Genomic DNA, 24,733 nt, shown 5'->3' on the forward strand with positions numbered 1-24,733 from the left:
TTGTGATTTATAAATGTTATTTATATTAAGATGATGATGATGATGATGATGAGATGCATATTTTTCTTCCTTGAAATGTTTCTTTACTCGATTAGCAGTTTTCTTTGTCACATTTGGAATACATTGATTACATGACGAAAGAACCTGCAGTTTTCAAAAATTAAAACGTCAATTATTCTTACAGAAACTTTATTACAGATGAATATTGTTTTTGTTAAGCAAAGGAAACCATTTTACAGACAAAGGAACAAAATCTATCGCTTGGCAAACTTTAGTTCTTTTTTACACAACGGTTGGACGTTACACAGTTTTTGAGTATCTCTTTTGACAAGCCAGCAGTGTACGGAGCATTACGGATCGATATGTTTTAGCACCAGAGCTACGGAAACTCGTCAAATATATCTTACAAAAATCTGTCTCTCTTGGAAACGTTTCCTCAATACAGCAACACTTCTAGCTTTCCGCGCAAACAGTCCGATGGTCCCAGAACTGTTTTGCACGTGTGAAAATCTCTTCACTTTGACTATATTCGCTTCCACCCTGCAGATACATGGGGGTGAACTCGCGGTAAGCGACGCACACGCGACGCTCTTTGATGTCTTCCCGCAGGACCGCGTGTTCCCACTGATATCGCGGGGGACCGTAAAGCACTAACAAAGAGCGCCTGAAAGTATAGTGCGAACCATAAGAACCAGTTTCGGTCAACAAATGTTCCAACTTACCGCGGCATTGGAATTCGAACGATTCGCTCTTCGTAAGTGGCCAAGGTCTTTTCATCCACCAGCTGGCCGATCAGATGGGATCGATATTGGTCCAAAAAGTGTAGGTTGTACTTCGTTCTCGCTTCCGCTCCGTGATACGGTGACATCGTTAGTACGGAATCGCTCAGCAGATTGACCGTCACGATCCGTTCGCCCCAGATCCAGCAGTCGTCAATGTGCGGATCAATCGAGGCGCCCCTCTCGGGGACATACTCGAGTGAACACTGCTCGATGGTTTGGAAAGTGGCTAGCAGGGGTACCGTCTCGAAACGGCGCTGCACAAACTCGCTGAGGCGCGGAAACCCGGTGAATTGTCCCGCACGGAGGCGAGACTTTTTGAAGTTCGTTTTCGGTCCAAAGTTCTGCTTCCGCCGGCCACTCTGCGAAACGTCCCAAGGCAACTCATCCAAACCACGTAGCAGCTTCATTTCTTCTTCGCTCGAAAGGAATTCAAGATCGATATACACTCCGGGGTAATCTTCACCGCTTTCTCCACCGTGTGCTGGAGTGTCCGAATGTTCGGCCAGTATCTTTTCTACATCCCAACCGGGATATATCTTGTCACAACGAGGACAGTACACGAACGCTTGACATTTCTGCAATAAAATGAAGAAACAATTTTACATGAAATATGCCATATGCTTGCAATGAACCATCCGTTTTGAATTTCACCACCACCTGAAATGTTCTGTAGAAATCACTTCGTTCGATACCGAACTCAGCCTCGCAGCTTAGGCATGTTCTGCGTCCTTTACAACCGCACGGCCGAGGGTGGTCCATTGTTAGCAAACTTCAAATTCAAAACTGTTGGTTCCTATTAATCTTAACTGAATTACGCAAATTTTTAAGATGAAATGGGTACGTAAACTAATGATTATGATGCGAATGCACCGGGAATCGCGATGCGTTTAGATTGTTTACATTTCACTCATTTGACAGTTCGCTACACAGGGTGACTCGAAAATTGATCCATATTTAGTCCAAAAGTAAATTTTGAAAATGTCAGTAAATTATACGTTTGGAACAAAATCAAGATTGAAAAATAATACAATAAAAAATATCGAAAAATAGGTACAACAACAACGCCTCGCAATAGTAATATGCCTTAACCAATGAAATTAATGGAAACGCTACACTCAAGAATGAAATCAAAGTTTCCCAATTTTAAAAGTAGTCACAGTACCATAAATGATCATAGTATAAAAAATATGTTTATTATTTGAGCGTAATACTTTTATCGTACAGTTAAATACAAGTCTTCCGGCATGGTACAACAAGTACATTAGATAGAATCGCTGTTTACGGCTAACTATTTCCCAATTTGAATTTCTTTTCTTTTCTGCAAGTCAAGTTAAAAAAATTGGGATGTGGTTAGCTGTAATTCAGTCAACATAGTCTGAACGAAACAACCTACGATGTTCGTGAAGCACTGTAGATTACCCCAAATATTGTTAGTTTGTCAACACACGCATTCATGAGTAGATTAAGGTTAAAATATTGAATGATAAGTTACGAAACGATGCAAGAAAGGGTCTTTCGACTTTTCAACACTGTAGACCATTACAAGTCTAACAGGAAACAAACAGTTTAATAGTAACAAGGACATTAAACAATTAAGTTGCTTGGTTGATTGAAATGTACTTGCCCGGTTGTATACCACCAATCAATGATTAAATGTTTAAAAACAGCGTTATAGGACAGTGATCGCTTCCATACACTTTTGATCGAATCACATTATCCACCACCTTGCCTACCAGCCGCTCGGACAAAATAAAATAATCTAATCTCCAGCCGATGTCCTTCGCACGTGCTGAGGCCATGTATGTCCAGAAAGTGTACGCTCGTTCACGGTCGGGATAGAGTCGGCGGAATGTGTCCACAAACCCGAGAGAGAGCAGCTTAGTCATGCCGTCACGTTCCTCCTGCGTAAATCCAGCGTTCCTCCGGTTGGCTTTCGGATTGGCCAGATCGATCTCCTCGTGAGCCACATTCATGTCACCGCACAATATAACCGGCTTTTTGTTGTTTAGCTCCGCCAGATACTCTTGAAACTTTTCATCCCAGCGCATTCGCTTCGGCAGGGTGACAAGCTTTCTGCCCGCATTCGGTACGTACACACACACGAGGTAAAATTTTTCGTACTCGGCAGTCAGTAGTCGCCCGTCTTGGTCGTGTTCTCCGTCTCCTAAACCGTAGGACACATGGAATGGCATCTTCTTCGAGTAAATAGCTACACCGGCGCCCCCACCTTTCGGGCACAACCAGTATGGATGGTATCCTGGGATTTGGCGTGCCTCGTCCGGTAGCTGATCCTCGGTGCACTTTGTCTCCTGCACGCAAAGAATGTCCGGTCGCTCATGCTGTAGGAACTCCAAACCGCCCTTGGTAACCCAGGCGCGTAGGCCCGCCACATTCCAGCTAGAGATCTTAAAGTTCCACTCTTTGTCCTTCACTTCCGGTTCGAAATTTAAGCTTTCAAAGTTGGTGGCACATTTATTCATAGTTGGGCCAGCCTCCTTAGCCTTCTTCCCCTTTGGAGCCACTTTTACTTCGACCGAGTCTTCCTCCTGGCCGTTTGTTTTATCTTTGGACCGTTTTCGCTGGGTAACTGGGGAAAGGTACAAAAACTGTGTTCATCTACAACAAAAGCTTTAACCTTAAATTTCTAATTTACCTCCATTGCTTGACGAGACTATTGTCGCAGCTTTTTCTTCACGTTCATCGTCAACTAATTTGGACAAAATTCGTATTTTAATGATACTCATTTATTTTAATATATGATGTATGGCGCATGAACAAGTTAGTTAGATGGCATGCTCTCGGCTTATTTCATTCTATCATCCCTGAGCTGCACGACAAAATTACATACTTCATCAACTATTAATACCTATCAATCGCAAGATTCCCGAAAACTCTTTCTACCATGAAACGAGGTTCAATTATACTGTACGCATGGGATGTACATCGTTTAATTCCAACAGTATCCCCAGAGCAGTACATATTATGATAGATAATTCAACTCAACGACAGTCAACAAATTAAGAACCAATTCTATAGCCATATTTTATGCTACCATTACATTAGTTCAAAGGAGAGTAAAAGTAAGTGAAAATTAATTTCATGAAGTTAAGATAATGTACGCAAATCAAGCTTTTCTACCCGTACTAAAGGAAACTTGGAATCCAGTGATTCTAAACGGTTCGGCAGTGGTGATTTTGAAGATGGATTAGCTATGGGGAGGACACATTTGTAAGTATTAGTGTACAGAAAAATTTTCAAATTTCGATTCCCTTCAATGCAACTACGATCAGAGAAATTGAAAATACAATCAACTTATGACGCATAATGCTGTAGAATCAAAATAACATACCGTTGGCAGTCGTTTCCGCAACCAACGCCTTCTTTCTTCCTCGAGCAGCAGGCTTTGCTGATGCCGTAGAGGTAGCGGCCTTCTCCGTTTCGGATGTCATCTTGCGTTTCGTAACGAATGTCTCTGCAGAATCTGTAACAAAATGTTTGAATTCATAGCACACCGTAGTGTTAATTTTATCAATATCGAATAAACTTATAACAAACACCGCAATAATTTACCCTCAACAGACGCCTCCGCTATCAAGGCTTTCTTTCTACCTCGAACAGTAGGCTTGGCCGGAGCCGATGATTCGTCCGTGGCCTCCTTCGTTCTGGCTGCTCGCTTAGTTGCAGGCTTTTTTTCTGATGCATTATCGTCATCATCCTTTGCATCTGCTTTATTTGTAATAACGAGAGTACCAAATGTAATAACATTACAATTATCAAGAAGTGATAAACACTAACCAACAGTACCTACCTTTAGCTTTACCTCGTCCTTTCGTTTGCTTCGGGATGTACTCCGGTTCATCCGATTCTTCGCCTTTGTAGGAAGGCTTACCTCGGTTCCGTTTGGTTGCTGGTGGCTGGTCTTCTTTTACCGACGATCCGTTTTTCTGCTGATCATGATCGACCGGAGCTGCTTGTTCTGGCTTCGAAGCAGCCTTTTTGCGTGGGGCTTTGGTTTCTTTCGGCACTACGGCAGCTTTTACTGCATCATCTTTTTTCGAGCGACTCTTTTTGGCCACCGGAGCCTCCGAGTTGGCCTGTGCTGCCGTATCCACCTCTTCATTTGTTTCCTCCGGCAGTGGCTCATCTACTTTTGCCTTCTTGGTACCGGCTTCTTTTTTTGTTTTCGCAAGCGGTGTTTCCGAAACAGCTTTGCGTTTACCTTTTCCTTTCGATAGTTCTACAGCGACCGGTCCCGCTTCCGATTCGGGCAGCGCTGTCTTCGTTTCCTTCGCTTTGGCTGCTTGCCGGCCGCGCTTCTTTGGTGCATCTTCCATGGTTGACAAAACAAGATGTTACTGTGTACAGCAATGCGTCCGATTTTTTTCCGAATGCCGCACCCAGATTGCTTTTGAGAAGAACAAATTGATTTTCGATGTGACGCAGTATCCAGCCCCTAAGCAAAATAACTGATTTCACTCAACTCAATGAACGAGCTAGAGCAAATAAAGACGAGAACTAAACTGATCGGCAACCACAACGAACTTGAATTCCTCGGCTAGCTGTGGACTGAAATTTAGCTGTCCGCAACGAAAATGGCGCGCTGGATTTGACATTTCAAGAAACGCACGGTGTAATTATGACAGTTTTTGAACTCGATGACGAACCGTTATCACAGATTCAAAAAGAATCGGTACAGTTTCTATGGTTAATAGCTAGATAGACAGCTATAAAACTAATAGAAAGGACATACCATACGTAAATGTTACCTTGATTAAATTAATGACGCACCATATCAACTTTTTTCTCAATAAACAATATTTTATATTATTTAATTTGTTGCTACTCTTTTTCTTGCATCAATTCAATCTTGGTATGCTATCTTTGCGTTTCCCTCACCACAAGCAGCCCGTTATTGCCCGTGTCCGTTCGCTTACCCCGGAAATTCGTTTGCCGGTGAAATATCGCTTCCGGCGCATGCTCCGTTAATTCCTGGAACAAACCATGGAAACCCGAAAACACTGCTGCTCGAGCACGCTGCTTGGCACATGTCAAAGTCCATATACGGACAACTTGATATGCTAGTAGTGGGTGTGCGCGTGTATAGGTATGCAGGCAATTTTCCAATTTTCTTCTTCCCTGGAAAAGTCAGCTGGATAGTGTGCACGGCACGGAAAGCGCCCGCAAAACATTCCTGCAATATGTGCTAAATATCGTGTGTCGTTGGCGCTTATCCGTGGGCGGGTGTGCGCGTCGTTTGTGCACCGACATCATCATCATTTATTGCTGTTCGCTTGTAGGTTCGCTTCGATTCCCGGGTGTTCCTGACGCTGGTCAACCCTGGTGATAGTTCCAGCCTGCCAAAGAAACAGAACTTCGCCCGTCCCGTGCTTTCCACAACCACGCGCACAATGTCCGCTGCTTACGGGACGCGAATGGAACCGGACTATCCGCTGGACGATACACTCGAATACTTCATCAAGTTCCCCTCGCCGAACTTCCGGAGCGATACGCAAACGGCCGAAAGCGATTACGTGTTCGTGTGCAACGAAACGAATGTTCCCATCGTGCTGCTCCTTGGCTGGGCCGGGTGTCAGGACAAGTACCTCATGAAGTATTCCAAGATCTACGAGGATCGTGGGTAAGCGTGTTGGAGCAAGTGGCGGGCCGGTCTTCCCGTTCACCGGCTAGTGTGCCACCCACTTACACGCGTTGTTTACATTAACATTCCAGTCTCATTACGATTCGCTACACGGCACCGGTGGAAAATTTATTCTGGAAGCGCGCCGGCATGCATCAGATTGGGGAGAAAATTTTGAAGCTAATCTACGACATGAACTTCGACAGTCATCCACTGATATTTCATGTGTTCTCCAACGGTGGCGCATTCTTGTATCAGCACATTGCACTTGCATTGAGACGGTCGAAGTCACCGATTAACATATGCGGCATGATCTTCGATTCCGCTCCCGGCGATCGTCGAATAGTGGGTCTGTACCGAGCCATTAAAGCCATCTACGGGAAGGAGCGGCGTTGTAACATGCTGCTATCTGCTGTAATGGCTGTTGCGGCCATAATTTTGTGGACAATGGAGGTACAGTCGGTGTTGGCAAGCATTAATGATTGGAAATTACACGTGACTCTTTTTTTTTTGTTTACAGGACGCGTTCAATTATTTGTTGAATTTTATCAGCCCACGAGGCTACGAAGTACAAACGAATCCATCGCACAATCTGAAGTACGAAAGCAACGAATGGCCCCAGCTATTCCTCTACTCGAAAGATGATCTTCTGATACCCTACTCGGTGAATAAAGTGTAAAGAATGACGGTTAACGATCCTCTTTAAACATAAGCTTCACTTGCCGGTTTCAGGATATAGAAAAGTTTGCCAACTACCGGCGACGCAACGGCGTGGATGTGCGTATGGTTTGTTTCGATCGGTCGGAGCACGTGAAACACTACATCAGGCATCCGCAACAGTACGTCTACACTGTTTGCAAGTTCATCAACGACTGTTTATCGCATTACTACAGCAAATTCCACAACTGAACATCAATTTACAACAACTGCGAGCTTCGTCAAGTGGATGCTTAGGCAGCGTGCTGCAGACATTTTATTTCATAAGCCACTCACTTCATCCCGTACTGACTTCTGTGCAACACAGGTGCACCCATATTCTCTAGAAAGAACAGAAACGCACATTTCCAAGCTTTTCCCCAGCACTTCTGTAAGGCACGCGGTGACTCTAGTGATGGATTTCTAGTTTACAACATGCATAGCAATTGATTTTGTGATTCTCTTAGAACTACTACTAAGCATATTTACAATGCCTTAATTCAAGACCGCATCAGGATGTGGCCACATGTTAACTTTCTTATAGCAGTAGACATAACAATGAATTACTAAGTGTATGTGACGGCCCGAGGGAGGACAGTGTACCTCCATAATAAAAGTAACACACGAAGAGAAACAAGGGCCACATAAAAATGGATTGGGTTATGGATACTTGAGTTGGAAATAGGGCTGGCGTCAATTTTGCAGTTTCGACAGAAATAAAGTAGGTGATAAATATAATGTTTCTGTATACTGGAAGTAATTGTGTATCACATCGTATTCCTTTCTATTGGTGAGAGTTATTTTTCAATAATTTCATTATCTAAATTCAATCTGCGTAACGGTCCATTCAAAACGGTTTAAATCAAAATAAAAGTGCAAGCAAACGATTGTCATAACAATACGTCACAGCTGTTGTTTACGTTTTGGTAACTACCGGCGGTTTTACCCCTGCTTATTTGGTTTAAGCTCCGCGGAGATAGTGAAACCATGCGAAAATATGTGTTAGATTTAAGTGAAATATATTCGGATCACCGCAGCAAAGCATATCTCGGTCACCGGCCGACATGGACCTCAATTCATAGCTTGATACAAACCGTGAAGGAAATTTTCGGTATCCGCTCGCACGTGCACGTCTGTAGTGCAGAGCACATTTTCTATCCAGACTCGGAGAGTGTCGAAATTCTTCAGGACGGCGAAACATTGAGGTGAGCTTCCTAGATAATAAACAGCATAGATTTCAAAACATGTTTTTTTTTATCAATCTTTAGAATACTACCAGAAGCAACTCCCATCAAAACAAAACAAATCTCTGACTGGGAGGACGATACTAGGCGATTGAATGAAACAGATAACCCGCAAGAAAGCACATTTGAAGACATTGAATCGGTGCTGTGCCTCCTACCCAAGCGAAAGCGACGACGCGTACGAAAGCGGAAAGTGAAGAAAGTTTCCCAAGACGAACCGCATACCACCGCATCAGAAGCGACCATAGAGAAACGAAACAGAAACGACGAAAAAACAAACGGTAATTTATCAGATTCCGAACGAAAGGAACAGGTGGTGAAGGCGAGAAAACTCAGCTCTTCCGAAATGGATGAACGTCCCTACCGCAACCTCAACCGTCGATTGAAGGCGAGGGTCGTGCGGGCAGCGTCTCTATCAACGCTAAGTACTCCCCCACCGGATGAAGTGTTCGTTTCTCCACCGTCCGAACAGAACGGTTGCGCACTCGATGAAACCCTTCGTAGAGCCCACCCCGAAAGCTCCACTGTGTTTTACAAGAAAGCGAGGGTGGTACGCGCCATTTCTTTGCAGAATACAGTGGAAGTAAAGCGCGAGCTAATTGAAGCAATCGGTAATGGACATCTTTCAACATCGTTGGATACAGCACAGCAGGGTAAGATAACAGCACCACAAACGGAAAGTGACAAACATAACGATGACCGGGAAGTATCTCCTTCGAACGATATGGAAACATATTCCACCATAGTGTCGGACGTTTGAGCGCGTTCATCAAGTGCCGTGCTTGATAGTCCTACCATCTGTCGATACATTAACTGTTTAAAATTTTAAAAGCACCTGCAATCAATGGAATGCAAATGTTTACCATCGATTAAAACGAAAGAATAAAGTAAATAAAGATATCTATGATGTACATGCGCCCCTGAATATACAAAGGTATTTGATTTATTCTTCATCAAATCACCATGGCATTTTAAGCCCAAATATGAAAATTATTGGCATATGGCTTTGAACATACATACAAATGTACGTACAAACTTGCCACTTGAAGTGCAAGATTTTTTTTTTTCTTTAAAGGCCAGAACCAGAGTTCCAGAGGGCTATTGTTTAGATTAATCTTTTCATAATATCTTATAATTCTTACATTAAATGAAAAATTCTTCAATATTTTCTCAAAAGATTTTGAAAAAACGCTTGAAACGCTTTAAAACTGCTCTGTTTTGTTTCGACTAGAGTTGCGTAACTCAGAGCCGGATTAATGAATCTGAATGATTCTTTGCTTCGATTCTGAGATGCATGAATCTTTGAATAAAAGATAAATGAAGCCCAATAATTAATTTAAATAGGGGTATTGTTTTCTGATCTCCATCCACGGCCATCATAGAATCATAAAGATTCCTGAAAGACAGAATCTGTCAATGGATCGGCTCTTCCAATATTCCGAATCCCGATTCTCCCAACACTAGTTAACTTACATAAGGAAAAACAAGTCGCATGCAAACAACTTCACCGTAATGTTAGTACCGGCCCTTTTTACGCGTTTTGCTGTAAATGGCCAAAATTTGGCCGGTTATGGGGTAAGCTTGGTTAAAGTATATCTAAAATGCCACCTACTAACACCGTCCCTTCCGGTTACAGTTTCAGCAGGTGCGTAACAAATGGGCCGACTGGCGTATGATCAAGGACCACAAGCGGCGACAGTGCGTCGTCCAGCATGCGGAGGACCGGTTGCGGGTAAATTCGCTAAGGAAAAACACGATACTTCCGATTGAGCTGCGGGAAATCGCCAGCAAAGAAATCGATGCCTTCCCACGTGATTCATCGCTAGTGCGGGTGCGGGAACGGTGCGCAGTAACCTCGCGTCCGCGGGGTATCGTTCATCGGTGGCGAGTGAGCCGTATCGTCTGGCGGCACATGGCGGATTATAACAAATTGTCCGGTGTTCAACGTGCGATGTGGTAGATATAGTAGAAACCGACGTAGTCAATAAACCAACGTTGCGTCCCTGTACAGAAAGTCGTTTTTTACGGGGTCCGAACCAAAACCGAGATAACGCTAAAGTTGCCGATCATACATCAATAAGACGGCGCGAAGTTTCTTTCAATACAGTTAAAATATTGCTCATTGTTTTAAATTAGTTTTATTCCATTCGCTTCCGTTCGTTTATGAACCTGGCGTAGAAATTAAGTGACACTTGTATGCTCACACGATTTGATCCGTAAGCCGCCGATTCGATTCAATGTTTAGGTTACTATATCTTCGATCTTCCGTTAATTTTATTTTCAACCCAGCAGCAACACACTGGGAACGGGCTAAGGCGTGGGTGTGATTCAGAAGGAGGTGTGGTGTTTGACATAATGCATTATATTAAATGTAACATTTTAAGCACAACAAAAAATACATACTTCAACTAACAATCTAGAAGGGCTAATGGTGCATCTTATGCCGATGGCTGAGAGTGCCGCATCTGCGACGTTATCTTCACATCTCTTAAAGCCAAGAGCAAAAGGCGTCATCATTTCGCGTAGTTGTGGGTGTCTTTGTAATGCTGTGAATCACTGGGTCTACATGGGACCGGTTGGATACGAAGTCGGATCGCATGGATCACATCGTGTGACTTGGGAACGGGAACGCATTTGGGAGTGAATGTGGAAACCACATCCGTTTTCATCACTCTTTTGGAACACAGCGATTGCGTAAGAAGAACAGCAGAAGACTTGTTCTGGAGATACTTAGAAGAAAGGAGGAAGGGAGGGTATTGCTGAGGGTCGCGTACCGGGGATGTGGTATATGAGTGTGCTGGTAGGTGCTGTGCAATTCCGCAAGAGCAAATGAAAAACAAAACTACAAAACACCGAGATATTATCCCGTTGTTCCGCGGTTTTTCACCAGCCTTGCCGATGGGGAGGAGGGTGGTTTACATGTTCTGCGTAATGTGGTTTTCCAGCTTGTCGGCGTTTGCGCCGGAGAACTGCGTCACGACCTGCTTGTTCTTGATGAACAGGAAGGTGGGCATGCTGGAGATGTTGTACTGTGCCGCTAGGTCCTCGCACTCGTCCACGTCCACCTTCACGACGACAATCTTGTCGGCGTACTTGTTCTGGAATTCCTCCAGCTTCGGCGCGATCGCCTTGCATGGTCCGCACCAGACGGCAAAGAAGTCCACCACTACCAGCAGATCGCCGGCCGACTCCAGCTTGTTGTTGAAGTCCGTCTGAAAATTTGGTAGGGGTAAGAAAGGAGTAGATTTACTATCATCATTTAAAAGTGGTGCACGCCCTGCACTTGCACAATTGACTCTGCTTCGTAGCGTCGATTAAGCGTCAACGTATAAAACCGTAGCAATAAAAGACTGCCATCAACTTTGCAACGAGAAAAATTGCACCGTCAAGCGTGGTGGCAAATGGTTTGCCTTCAACAGTCATATACAGCGAATGTATCACTATGTCACCGACGTGTTATTACGGGACGAGATGGCAGCTTTAACTGTTCACAAGCCGGTGACATCATCCCGTCAGATCTTGTGCCCGCAGCAATTCCTATCTTTCGCCTGACTAAAGATAGACATACGATAGCAGGAGTACACACATCGAGTTAAGCGGAAATTCGTAGAATCTAATCGAAATTCAGAGTAAATCAGCGTACATCATTGTAATGACTTGTTGCGAGATATATTTCCAGGAAGAAATGAAGCCGATTTGAATTAGCATTCTCATTTTAAAAACATAGGTCAGTTTAGAAAAATAATCTTTGATTTGTTGTCGCTGGCAGCGTGTGCATGGCAACCGCAGTGAGGTAAGAAGAGCAATTTCCTGCTTACTAACTAACATGCCATCATCAAGGTTGCACCATTTGCTGAATCAGCTACATATGCGAGAGTTCAGCAATGAATAAATCATTTGGTTGTAGTTTTTTTTGCTAAAGTTTTACTTTCAATATTGAAAGAGCATAACCCCGCTTCATCGATTCCATGAATGTGATGAATAAATTTAAAGAATTCCATCCTTCCGGTGGGTAAAAAAGCATCGCGTAGGAGTTGGGGTTTTCTCTAACATTTTATAGTGAGCCCGAACAGGTCTGACAACATTTTGCAGGTGTTCACTATCACTCGGGCTAATGGTATATCCCACCGTCAACCAGTTTCTCGGACTATTAGCGGCAACGGCGAAAACTCGTGAGCAGAGAAATTGTTATTAGGTTAGCTGCTGGAAACAGATCCCCATCGGATAGGTAAACAAATTGGTGCATCTCCCCTTTGTATTTCGAGGGTGTGTGAAGGAAATGGTAAGCAAATTCCACTGCGTGAAATAAATTGGTTGTATGGCCATTCGGGCAGGCTGTTTGAGTTGGGGATTGTTTAAACAAACTTCGGAATCGCTATATCGCATGACAATTGATGGAATTAAGAGGGTGAAACTAACATCAAAGACGGCGGTGTGAAGCGGTTTGGATGATTCACGCTTAACAACCGTGTTCGAACGACGAACGTTCTAGAAAGTGGTGCTGCAAAGTCCACCATAAGCGATCAGGAAAGATCGTACCACACGGTTCTGCATCTGATAGTAGCTTCCCTTATGGGAACTTTACATCATTGGTACGACTGTGGTCCCAGCTCCCTTTGCTTATCTCACCGCTTTCGCCTCCGCTTACCGCAATACACGGTGGCGCCATCCGTCCAGAGGAGGAAGCCTCTTGCCTATTTACAAATCGTGCCTTCTTTTGCGCCCATTGTCTCTCGAAGATGACACGCAAAAATAGACCCTCCGTCAGCCATAACGACTGAGCCCACGGCTGGTGTTAGGAGCGTCAGCCGCCACTCAACCGGGGAATGCTGGCAACAAGATGTATCGGTTGGGATACGATATCTGACCGCCGGTTTGCCGGTGCTTGCCGTCGTGAGCAACACTGTGCATTGCTTGTTTTATCCTCTATCAAGAGCTTTTGCCCGCGGTCGCAGCAAAGGTCAAACGCCATGTTTTTTTCTGTTTTCGGAGGGAAAGCGCTTGAATCTCGAAACGCACACAATGGACGGCTCAACCCCCCGGGGAGGGCGTCACACACAACGAATTAATTAGCTCTTCAATCCGGGATGACGACGCGCCGCACGACGTTTTGCCAATCGAACACACACTTCAACCCGATAAACGGAATGGGTGGCCGAGGGAAGGAGATCCGGTCCGCCGTCTCGGGAAGCTCAACAAATCTTCGAACGGGCGACGGGCAACGTCAAACTGATGCACTTCAATTTCATCCTTTGCGGAAATAGCTGTATTAAAGTATCGGCAGCGACGAGGGGCATGAGATTATTCACTTATTGCGGCTATTGCGGTTGACGATATCTAAGTTTGCGGTGGTAGTTGTCGAAGCTGACGCATAAGCGAACCCATCAACGCTCCATAGAAAATCAAGAAATTGTGTTGTGCGTGAGGAGTTTTGACGATACTTACAGAATCCTTCACAATGTACACCATTTTTGCTGGTTCTCGGGGTAATTCGCGAGGGCGGATACGTAGCGTAGAGTAGCGACTTGAGGCAGAAGTCCGCGTGTGAAGGCTTGCACGGTCTATTCGATACTGATTTTAAGTGACCTAGTGTTGGCAGAATCAGGATTCGGAAGATTCGAAGATTTCGTCCCTAGACGGATTTCAAAGATTCGAATCCCATTTGACGGATTCTAAAGATTTGATTCGAATCGGACTCTTTTAGATTCGGTTCTGACTTGATCCGATTCTATTTGAAGAGATCCGACCCAAACACGAGGTGAGTCGAATTAGTCACGTAACGACAATGTGATTGATTTCAGTTGACTCACATCGGACGCTCGATAAAATGGATTGAACATGTTAGGTTGAGGTTTTGAATTCCCAGTAAGTTGACTAGATCATGTCATAAAATCAGATATGTGGGAGCTCTGACACGCTTTCTAGACTGCACCGTCGCGTAACGTCATGCAAAAAAAAACCTAGCGCGATTCGTGCGACATCGTGCTAGGTTTTTTTTTTTGTAAGGAGTTCAGCGTCTTTCAGGCGTTGTCGCGCTGTGGTCTGGACGCCCCGTGACACTGACTGAGCAGAACATTGAGTCCGCTTCCGTGATAACCACCTCTAATGCATATCTTTCGCTGTCAATGATGTCAGAATCTGTGAAGGCGCAGTTTATAATCAAAGTTAACGCTGAAAACACCAGAAGACGTAACAGAATTTAAATTGTTGAGATAAAAACCGTTAAGAATGAATACGCTTCGAAAATAACAAAAAAAAAATATTTCTCAAAAGGTGTATCCACGAAGGCAGCAATAATTTTTTTGTCTCCTTGTCTGCTGGAACCAGGGTAGAAAAAAAAACATATTTTCAACCTTAGCAACAGAAATATATTTTATTAAAATAATCACAGCTTATGCTTAAAACGTACACAAATACTTATGTAAAATACTTAACAGAAGCAAACGCATTGTTAAAAACCGATCAACTATCAGTGCCCTACCCAGTCGCCTTAAAAGTGGAACGTGCAAATTTTCATGCCGAGATTGTCGTGCACGGACCGACGGAACGTTTCGCAATTCCGGTCCATTGGGACGGCGTCGAATCCGAACCATTTCAGCCACCTTAACCTCAGTACCTTTCACCGATGGTGAAGCCCTTGTTATCGTTTCCGTACACCATCGATATGCCGTCGATTTTTCCGGTTTGAAGCTGCAGCGTCGAGTTGGTCGGTATGATCGGTTTATGGTTGCAGTACCGTAGGTAGATCTTCACCCGCAGCTTGTAGATGGCGAACATCACCATGTGGATGATCATGGCCAGCAGGATTGTGCCGACGACGGTGATCATCGCTTTGCCCGGCTCGTTCCAGTCCAGAACGTTGTAAATGTACGGTCGGCCAAATCTGGGGAAGGCACGTGAAACGAAAATGAATATAAAAGATGAAGTCGAGAAACGGCCTATTCGAGGCTTAAAGTAGGTTCTGCTGCGAAATACCCGAAAGTTGTCTCCCACTTCGAATTGCGGTCACATTTTGGGTAATGCGCACGCAAGCGCACATACGCGATCGGTCGATTTGACCCTGATTGGCCGGAGGGTGGCTAGTGATAGTGTTACTAGCCGACGTTTTTGGCCACACATCTCCAAACGGAATCCACCAACTTGAGAGTTTATCGATCCCCGGAGCTGCTCGAAGCGCCTACCCAACACTCAACATTCACGCTTCATATGCAAAAGATTCGTCCCATTCGGGTTCGTACTGAAAGACAAAAACCAAACCCAGCAAAAACTGGTTTCTTCTTGGCGCATGCTGGAAACCTATGATCCAATGCGTACGGATTCAATCCATTACTCCACCCGGACGAAGGCGTTGCACGGACACACGCGAGCAAAGCTCGCGCTGCGGGGGGAAATTATGAGGAAGCAAGTTAAGCAAGGGCTCGATGCTGGATCACGAAACTGGTCGCCAATGCGCCAAACGGAGCTGGGAGCTTATCTATTGCAGTTCACATCGCTGCACTTTGCTTGTGAGCTTGTGAATTAAAGTTATGCAATTCTTCTTTCAGAGAGGCGCGATAGTGAATGCTAAGCGGGATCTTTGTTACATTTCCTTGTGAATGCTAGGTTTGTTTAGTACTTCAATTTCAATTGATAGCTCTTTGCTACACCGAACTTTGGGACCCTACAGTAACTGATGTAAATTTTGATTTAAAAACCATCAAACATCCACACATTTACCCTGTTTCATGGTTTAAGTTACACAATGAGGTAAATCCACAAATTTTAAATTCAAGAAAACATGTAAACATCTAATGAAGACAATTTTTTTTGTTCTAGTGAGTTTAGTTCATATTGTACATGGATACTTATGCTGTTCCTCCCTTTCTGCTATTCCTCTACAAAAGGAATTCAATAAAACTTTTAACAATACAGAAATAAATAAAATACAATAAAATAACTGTGGCAATGTTTAAAAAATAGATTTTCCTGGATTCACCAAAAAGAGTGGTAAGTAAAATTAAATGGAATCAATCAAAAGGAAAATGAAAATCTCAGAATTCGGTGCCTTTTGGTTTTCTTTATTCGAAAAAAAAAACGAATAATCAAATCAAACATGCAGTTATTTTACTTCAAAAAAGTTTAACAATATCACTTCTACCTATCGGTAGATAAATGCAGTTCATACTTTCAATTTATTCTAGTATGAAGGCACAAATACTAGGTCTTTTGATAGAAATCGTACATATTTTTAGTAAGAGACATCAATAGGTCCTAGGAGTAGCTTAGCATACATTCCCGGAATCGCAACACGTTTCGACCCAACACAGATAATAATTCTGTGATAAAAGTGTAACATGTGAGAGGAATGTCAAAGTTTCCCAAGGCAACGATGCAAAACTACAATGTTTTTTACGCTCGTTATTTACTCTAAACACTTTCCGTTTTACATGGAAACTATTTCGCACCTTTTTTCCTCCCGAGAGGGGTGGGTTCAAACCCCCAAGATAAATATTAATTTTGGGGGTGTTCTAATGTCGCACCTCGTTGGCAAAAATTACTCCGAATCCCCTGGGCACCAGTGTTGCTAAAGAAATGGTTTTGTATTTTTCGTTTGAAGGTTTTTTTTGCACGAGTTGCGGCAGTTCTTCTGGGTGGAGGGAGGGTTCTGGAAGTTACTCTACCGAAGCGAAAATAATTATGTAACACAAATGAACGAAACACCATTTAAGATAACCCGATCGATCGCAATATATATAATATGCAGCCTTCTCGTGTAGCAGAAGGTACTTGGCTGCCTAGCTCCCTTTTCTGATTGCATGGAGCTTCTACAATTATATTGCTTAAATCGTTCGCAACATTGCGCAGCGTACCGAGAGATCATTAGTGTTTCGCACAGGTCAGGCGTCATTAATCATGCTATCGAACCACCGTGGACCGGCGTGGTCCGTTGGGACGCTCGGTGTTACGAGTCAGCCGGCCAGCGAGTCACGAAAGCGTCACGAAAGGAAGGTAAAAGTCCCGGGGACGAGCTTACCTGTCGGTGCCGCCGGCGGCGTAGTAGATGACCGAGAACAGGCAGTACAGGAGTCCGAAAGTGATCGGCTGCACGACGTGCCAGATGTGCACCGGGTGCGCGACGATGATCAGATCGAGGAACATAAACACGCAGTTGCAGGCGTGGATGAGAATGTTGTTCGGATCGACCGGCATCGTTTCTGCAAGGGAAAGAGGAAAACAGATTAATGCTTTTCGCATACGTTCGCGGAATCCTTACGAAAATCAACGAACCATTGTGAAGGATACTCCAGTAGATGACGGTGATACAAACGGACAGGATCAGCGTGATGTTGTGCACCATCCAGTAGATTTTGAAGGAATTGGGCATTTCATCGCAGTTGCAAATTTTCTCTAAAATTGTAAGAATTGCCCATCATTAGTAGTTTGTTATGCTAAGTCTCAACAAAAGGATGTATTTAAAATCAACATGCATAATACAAAGAGTTAGTTGTAAGGATCCTACAAAATCTATGTTCACAGATAATGTGAAAATTGCTCAAGTATTTTTGACATCAATTAAATTGTTAAAATCAATATCTATGGTTACATAACAGTCAGATTAACGTAAATGATCAGCTTTTTATTTGGTTGGCTCTAGAAATGATCTGTTGAAAAATGACTTTATTCCAAGGAAAGTAATGTAATTCAAACAATGTTCACTCGAAAAAAAAATCACGAATGTGACTTTGCGTATGGTTTCCAAAACTGGTTGGCTTAAATGCATTCAAAAACCGGTACCACACATACTCAAAAAAAAACATACTCGATAAAAGCTTCGATTATCACCTTGAGAGTATTTAACTTCGATCCAGCCCGCCAAATTTCGTACCACCTTCCGAACTAAATGCGAAGGACTTTTTTATAGTAATTGCAGCAGTTCTCTTCCTGGTGTCTATACATTTCAGTTGATGTATGGGCATTAGTTAGAGGGCATTAAAAATTATGTTAACTTTAATAGTCCCCGTTCTGCTTTATTAATTATCAAGATTACATAGGTTTAAATTAATGAGAAATTAATCTTAGTAGCACATCTTGTAACGAATTATAGACATTCTCATTGCACATGATAAACCTATTTTAAATAAAGCTATCCATCATGAATGACCCAGAAAATTTGGGTTAAAAGAAATAGCTCACTAAAACGCCAACAAAAGAACCACATTGTCGAAGTTCGTTCGCAAGGCTGCTACATTTGAATCAGTTTTCAAAAATAAAATCTGCACAACAAAGGGCTGCACCGTGTACGGACCAGCCCGCAATGTTGGGCTTCGTTCCACCAGACCTACCCCAATGGAAAGTCTATTTTTCTCGCTTGGGCTCGCTCACATCTCACTTCATAAAAAAACAGGCACAAGATGTATTTTTCTCAGCCCTCCATAGCCACGACAGAACGACTTCCCATTGAGAGTCCGGGCGGGAAAGTTACGCAATCGAACCGATCGGCCAGACTTGAGCCAGACTTCAGCGTGAGCACTTTACGCAACACAACGTTCCGGCTTAAGCACTTCAGATAGTCTGCGAATTGTTTGCAGAAGCCACCCGACACCCGCGAGATGGCCAGATGGGTTTTGAGCTGGGTCAGTTTCCGAAAAATGTAGACTGACCGACTGACATGGGTCGTGCATTATTTTGCTGTTGTACGCCTTGTCCTTGACCATAGCGACTCACAATGACTTCGTTTGTTTGGATGCATTTTGCGGGCTCACGGTTTCGCGATAAGAAGACCGGCCAGCACAGTCATGGACTGTTTCATGTTTTGTCAGCGGAATAAAGTGGGAAATAAATGTCCAGTTCTTAAGGCAACGCTACCAAGGGTGTTGGCGCTCTCAAGGTGGGCTGTGTTGATTTAATACCAACGAGGGACGAACTTAAGAAGACGACGATTGTTGATTGTAGTTTACTGTCTACGGAACGGTTTGTTTAAGGGTGCTTTTGGTTTTATTTTTTATTTCTGTGCCATACAATGCGTAATGTTATTGATTAAGCTGTTTGCTTCAACAATCGCCCATTGATGAAACGATTTGTTTTTAAATAACAAATGAGTACAAGCTGTTCGGTGGCTTTAAACAACGGCATTCCTAAAAAGTGTGTTACAAGCACAAGGAAGGTCCAGCACAACCGTCAACGATCCTTTATGGTGGCAACGATCCAAAAGTGGCTTCACACAGAATAGGTAAAAACTGATAAAGAGGAAAGTCGTTAAGTCGTTTCTTATAAACCATGAAGCTAATGTTAAGGCTGAATAAATATATTTAATATGTACCACAAACGTTGCTGCCTGTTTTATGCTAGTAAACCTCATTTTACTAATTTTGTAAAATTCAAGGAACAAACAGACGCGGTGGAAAATATATCCTATCACGAAAAAGAAAGATCTGAGCGATCGATAAATAATGGGAGGCCTTACAGGATACGACATTTAATCATCTTTTTAAAACAAATAACTTGTTGCATCCGAATTCCAAATGAAATCAATTTCATCATTGAATAGTAACCACAAAAAAGATTAATAATATAAAACAAAAAAAGCCATAACCCGAGCCATAAGGAACTAAGTGGTAAAACAAAAGAATAGAAACATAAGCGAAACAGTTTAGAATGCTTCGAACAGAACGCCACGTGAAACATGAAGGCAACGTGGTGTGTAATGATGTGAATTTGAAAATGGGAAAAAATCCCCAAACAATAGCATTGTAATGAGTTTAATGGAACAGAATAAAACGAAATCTTAAAAAAAAAACTGGGAAAAAATAGAACGGGAGTAATCCCCAAGGAGTGTGTGTAATAACTGTATCATTATGATGTATCAATTACCGATGTTCTTGTACATTTCGCGAGCACGTTGTTGCGAGCCAAAAACAAAACCGTGCGTTCCGAATTGTGCTGTGAAAATTCTTTTCCGCCCACGGGTTGGGTTGGGTGAAACCGTGCGCATTTGTGTGATTGTGCCTTACATCGGTTTTCATGCGCGCAATTCTCCAAAGCAATAGACACCTAAACGTGACGCAAATGGCAATGAGAACGCATGGAACAAATGGTGGCGCGTAACGGTACCGAAAGTTTTGCTTTTTGGGGGGCCATCATTGGCGATAAAAATAGTAATGAACGCTGAAGAAATTGGCAAGAAAATTGAGGTCGCGACCGGCCCTGGCCCGCACCCGGGATGCGGTTGAGAATTGAATATTTAAGGACACAATTTAGTCGCTTTGGGGATGGCCGTGTGTGTCACACACGCTCCGTGTTGGGGATATATTTTATTTTGCAAACGCTTTTAAACAAGCGCTTTGGGAGTAACTGTCTCCAAAATGTGTGTGGTTCGGTGCATGGTGGCTTCCTCAGCTCGGCAAAACGGGCGACAAGAAAATCGGAACTGCTCAGCTGGGTGCACGAAACAAGGTCATTATGGTATCGTGCAGAAGTCGAAGCGTTTCGTTTTTTTTTTTTTTTTTGCAACGTACTTACTGCAAATTGATATTTCTTGTATACGCCATTTTGCTATCTGCGGAAATGATAATGTTGCCGTGCCAGAAAGACAGCGTGTTCGCCTCATCACATGCTGATTGATTGAGGGCGATTTAAATGTACATCGCAAACATTTGCTCGCCAGATTGCATCGGCATGCATTTAAATACTTAGTAGACATTCGAAGGATTTAATACTGTTTTTTGCCATTGGCAACACTTGAATGTTTCGTACTAGATACCATATGTTGGCCAATTTCATATTCAAATTTCAATTTTTTTATTGCAGTATCTCGAAATCGTTTGAGTACCTTTTTCAAGCCAAACCAGACTTCTCTTAGAATCCAAAACTGCTCGAAACTTTTTTTTTGGCTGATTCGGCCAAACTACTCATTTGAATTAACAAGTCAACAAGTGAAACAAAATGCCAGTCATTTATAGATCAGAACCACGTTAAAAATAAAAAAGTTATAGCGTAAATTGAAAACTAAAAACCATTCTAGCATGGTCCCTAAGCAACTTCTTCTAGTGTGAATGTTACTCGACGTAAATTTATGTTTATGTAAAAAGCTATCATGCAAAACAATGTTGCGAACATATTTTAAAATCTCCAAAAGGCAGCATACCACACAATTTTTTGTATGAAGTATTACAAGATCATCTTCTATACTTATGATGCATCTCATGACGGCGGGAAGGATCACTGTCGGTTTATTGGCCATTGTAATTTCACGTTCGAGCACTCGACATTCGCCAAGGTTCTCGCGATGTCATTTCGATGACAATAAACATTCCATCGTGTCATTCTCGCCGGAAGTAGTATATCGTCGGGTCGATGATTATTGCCGACACACGCCGCCCCGATTGGGTTTCCGGACGACCGAATTGAAGCTAGTTGTGCCCACCAATTGGCCCTTCGATGTCGATGCGAACGACCTGCCGCAAACGGTCGTGACTAGAAGGAAGCGCACAACATCGCCGTACATATCTCATAGGTGTCGATCATCGATCGTACATGCATTCGTCATGGTTAACTCGCACAATGGCCGGCGGGCGAGGTTGGCCCCGTTTTCCTCGAAGGCGCTGACATGAACTTGAACTTGTACAAGCACAGTAACAAAAGACAGATTTTGTGCCTTCCTTGTGTTTACATTGCGCCGAGGTGAGACCTCCGAGTGATAAAAATATAAAACACCGAACCGAAAAGCCGTGGCGTGACATTGACGAAGGCTGGCAAGTTTTGTGGTGTACAATGGAGCTCTTTTTGGGGTTTTGCAAGGAAGTCCTGCCTGACACGGTTCGTCAAGCGTGTCACTTATCGAGCCCCAGCAATGGGTCTCTGAACGGGAGCTGTGAACCCATCACCTTTGCGACGCTTTACGTTTTAGGTGATGTGTGTTTTTTCCCCTGCTTTATAGCGATGGAAAGTAACAGAAAGTTTTGCAACTCGCTAGAAACTGCGCTGTTTGGTTGCTTAAATCGCCGGAGCCTAAAACCGGACTATCTCTGATCATAAAATGGCCCTCGAATCCAGATAGTGGCGTAAGAGAAAGCGGGAGCGTATGTCTAATTTATTCAACCGAGAGCTAGCGCCGTCGACGGAGTTCACACGAGGTGGCGAGGTTTTGCAACACTGCTTGGGAACGAATTCGTATTTTTATTAGCCACCGGTAATGAAGGCTTATCGTATGCCAACAGCATCATCCTCTATCACACCTGTTCACGAGAGATTTTGTTTTTTAACAAAAATCAACTTATCTGCTTGTAGAAACCCGTAAAAACAGCGAGATTGCTAGCTGATGACAAGGAATTACGTCGGGATAAATCACTTGAAAACCATACATGCGCAGTCAACTAATGAGTGGCCAGAGGCAAATTCAGCTCACGTATATCGTAAACATTATCCGTGTTTGCGTTGTCAAGATTGAATATCCTGGCGTACCTGGATTCCAGTTTCTAGACTTGAAACACCTACTTGAAGCTATTAATATTATAACTACCATTTGTGAGCTCATTTTTGCTCCCTTCACGAAAATATCGTATAGCTTTATTTTGTGACATGTTGTCTATTTGTTCCATGACGCGATTTTCTCCTCTATCTAATATCCACAAAAGACCCTGCAGGTAGTAAAGGAGTTCTGAGATATCTTTATTTGTGATGGTCGTTTGTTGACCGCAGGTAAAATGATAACGCCAAGGTTTACGCGAAGCACTCATGTCTACAACTTCTGACCTAGTTGAACAGCTCACCGATAGAAGAAACTTACCCGAGTACTCCGGATGAAAGTACCAGATCATGACAAGTACCGCGCCCATAACGGTCGTGCCCATACACAGCAGGATGCCCCAGTGCGTCAGGTAGATGAAGTATTTACCAAACTCATCCCGTTCCACCGCCACCACCATCGAGTTGATGACGACACCGGTGAAGAAGATGGCGAGCGCTAGCCGGTAGAGCAGAAACAAGATGGATTTGGTTCTCGTTTGCCACTGCGAAGAAAGGTGAGGATCATTAGGGATGTCTTGAGGTCCTTTCCAGCGCACCGGACTTACCTGTGACTTGACGAACTCTTCCACCGGCAGGTGCGCGAATCCACAGTTTCGTACCTCCAGCTCATCTTTGCACGCTCTCACGAACCGGCTCGGCATCGTTGGTGATTCTAGCAGCTCACACTGGATCCGGTTCACAGAGACGGAAGTCACGCTTCCGTGGATTCCAGCTATCAGGTTCCGGGTCTATCTGAAGAACGCGAACACGATTAATAGAATACCGGGAAACTGTAAACATCACATTATGACAGGTACAGGTGGCGTACGGCAACACACTAACCGTACTCCATCAACTGTCGTATGTGTACCGTCGCCCGTGGGTATATTATCAATACCCTGCCACTCCCTACTAGTACTCGGATGCCCTTCCACTTCGGCAACCGCTTGCCTCGTCCGCTGACTATACCCTATCGATTCTAATAAGTAGATAACAAATGACCATCATTAGTAGTACACCTGTCTGCTCCCTCGGGTAACCACTCCTTCTCCATCGAGCTCATAAGGCCACGCGGCCTAGAGACTCGCCGTAACCAATGAGCGGAGATTGAAGCGGCTTCGATTGGGGCTTCACTGGCTTTTAACCGCAAAACCGAACTCACTGCCTATAATGGGGGGTCGATGGGTTCTTATCTTATGCTCATAGTCGGCTCGTTGGTGACGTTTTCCGTAAGCTTTCAGTTCCACACCGGGCTTGCAATTAGTCACGTTACTCACGCCTTGGGCAGACAATGAAAAGACAGTATTTTATGTTCCTAGCAATAGGTCGAGATTCCGTTCTGTTATCTCTAGACTGGGGACAACAACTCCGCGGTGTTTTTATTTTGCACGTGGTTGTCATCCTACGTTCCTGGATTTGTGTGCAGTTGGCCGGTTGTTTAATTTATTATGTTCGTGGTACACACAGAATGCTATACTGTTGTCTAATTTAACTAACTTGTAGTAAAATATCGTCAGTTTCCGGGTTTCAAGGAACGTTCAGGACTATGCTTTGTAGCCAGGAAGTACACTTAAAATATTAGATTTCCAGGAGTCTATTAATCTAGTATTATTGTCACCGTTCCGATAAATTTAAGAGGTGTTAAATGCCTCTCAGACTATTCATACCATTTGCAAATTCATAAAAGTGACCTTTTTTTTATCACAAACTTTTTTTCTGTGTTTTCAAATATGTTTCTGTGTTCGTTTTAAATTTGATGAAATCGGAAAAAACATTTATGGATTTCTTCGCTTGAAAATAACTAAGTTCTCATTCAAAACTCTAAAAGAAACTTTTAAAAGTCTATTTGCATTCCAATTAGAATAATGTACGATGTTGTACTAAGATAC

At 43.4% G+C, this 24,733-nt stretch overlaps 7 protein-coding genes across 8 annotated transcripts; 3 read left to right on the forward strand and 4 right to left on the reverse strand.

The window, feature by feature from the left end:
- Window positions 1-111: 111 nt before the first annotated feature.
- LOC131263006 (alpha-ketoglutarate-dependent dioxygenase alkB homolog 4) lies at window positions 112-1,644 on the reverse strand. The gene is made up of 3 exons (XM_058265129.1): window positions 1,440-1,644; window positions 723-1,357; window positions 112-664 (listed from the first exon to the last, which is right to left on the reverse strand). The coding sequence occupies exons 1-3, from the start codon at window positions 1,539-1,541 to the stop codon at window positions 454-456; spliced, it is 948 nt and encodes a 315-aa protein (XP_058121112.1). The 5' UTR covers window positions 1,542-1,644; the 3' UTR covers window positions 112-453.
- Window positions 1,645-1,953: 309 nt separating this feature from the next.
- On the reverse strand, window positions 1,954-5,116 carry LOC131264126 (DNA-(apurinic or apyrimidinic site) endonuclease). Its single transcript, XM_058266415.1, has 5 exons — window positions 4,591-5,116; window positions 4,353-4,505; window positions 4,132-4,263; window positions 3,436-3,489; window positions 1,954-3,369 (listed from the first exon to the last, which is right to left on the reverse strand). The coding sequence occupies exons 1-5, from the start codon at window positions 5,114-5,116 to the stop codon at window positions 2,432-2,434; spliced, it is 1,803 nt and encodes a 600-aa protein (XP_058122398.1). The 3' UTR covers window positions 1,954-2,431.
- A 943-nt stretch (window positions 5,117-6,059) lies between these two features.
- Window positions 6,060-7,837, forward strand: LOC131265396 (transmembrane protein 53-A). Its single transcript, XM_058267655.1, has 4 exons — window positions 6,060-6,420; window positions 6,513-6,873; window positions 6,941-7,084; window positions 7,153-7,837. The coding sequence occupies exons 1-4, from the start codon at window positions 6,191-6,193 to the stop codon at window positions 7,327-7,329; spliced, it is 912 nt and encodes a 303-aa protein (XP_058123638.1). The 5' UTR covers window positions 6,060-6,190; the 3' UTR covers window positions 7,330-7,837.
- A 213-nt stretch (window positions 7,838-8,050) lies between these two features.
- Window positions 8,051-9,276, forward strand: LOC131263540 (uncharacterized). Its single transcript, XM_058265751.1, has 2 exons — window positions 8,051-8,321; window positions 8,385-9,276. The coding sequence occupies exons 1-2, from the start codon at window positions 8,104-8,106 to the stop codon at window positions 9,118-9,120; spliced, it is 954 nt and encodes a 317-aa protein (XP_058121734.1). The 5' UTR covers window positions 8,051-8,103; the 3' UTR covers window positions 9,121-9,276.
- Window positions 9,277-9,616: 340 nt separating this feature from the next.
- LOC131263913 (small ribosomal subunit protein uS14m) lies at window positions 9,617-10,363 on the forward strand. Of its 2 annotated transcripts, XM_058266194.1 has the most exons (3): window positions 9,617-9,642; window positions 9,896-9,935; window positions 9,997-10,363. In XM_058266194.1, the coding sequence occupies exons 1-3, from the start codon at window positions 9,617-9,619 to the stop codon at window positions 10,318-10,320; spliced, it is 390 nt and encodes a 129-aa protein (XP_058122177.1). In that variant the 3' UTR covers window positions 10,321-10,363. The 2 variants fall into 2 exon arrangements, with proteins under 2 accessions (XP_058122177.1, XP_058122176.1); XM_058266193.1 differs by lacking the exon at window positions 9,617-9,642 and having other exon boundaries at window positions 9,807-9,935.
- Window positions 10,364-10,485: 122 nt separating this feature from the next.
- Window positions 10,486-13,922, reverse strand: LOC131261890 (thioredoxin-2). Its single transcript, XM_058263739.1, has 2 exons — window positions 13,806-13,922; window positions 10,486-11,572 (listed from the first exon to the last, which is right to left on the reverse strand). The coding sequence occupies exons 1-2, from the start codon at window positions 13,827-13,829 to the stop codon at window positions 11,276-11,278; spliced, it is 321 nt and encodes a 106-aa protein (XP_058119722.1). The 5' UTR covers window positions 13,830-13,922; the 3' UTR covers window positions 10,486-11,275.
- Window positions 13,923-14,712: 790 nt separating this feature from the next.
- LOC131263903 (protein rolling stone-like) lies at window positions 14,713-23,532 on the reverse strand. Its single transcript, XM_058266183.1, has 5 exons — window positions 23,411-23,532; window positions 23,125-23,347; window positions 17,628-17,747; window positions 17,374-17,554; window positions 14,713-15,243 (listed from the first exon to the last, which is right to left on the reverse strand). Exons 1-5 carry the CDS (start codon window positions 23,504-23,506, stop codon window positions 14,970-14,972), a joined length of 894 nt encoding a protein of 297 aa, XP_058122166.1. The 5' UTR covers window positions 23,507-23,532; the 3' UTR covers window positions 14,713-14,969.
- Between the last annotated feature and the right edge of the window lie 1,201 nt (window positions 23,533-24,733).

This window comes from Anopheles coustani, chromosome 2, assembly GCF_943734705.1.
Source record: "Anopheles coustani chromosome 2, idAnoCousDA_361_x.2, whole genome shotgun sequence".
NCBI classification, from domain to species: Eukaryota; Metazoa; Arthropoda; class Insecta; order Diptera; family Culicidae; genus Anopheles; species Anopheles coustani.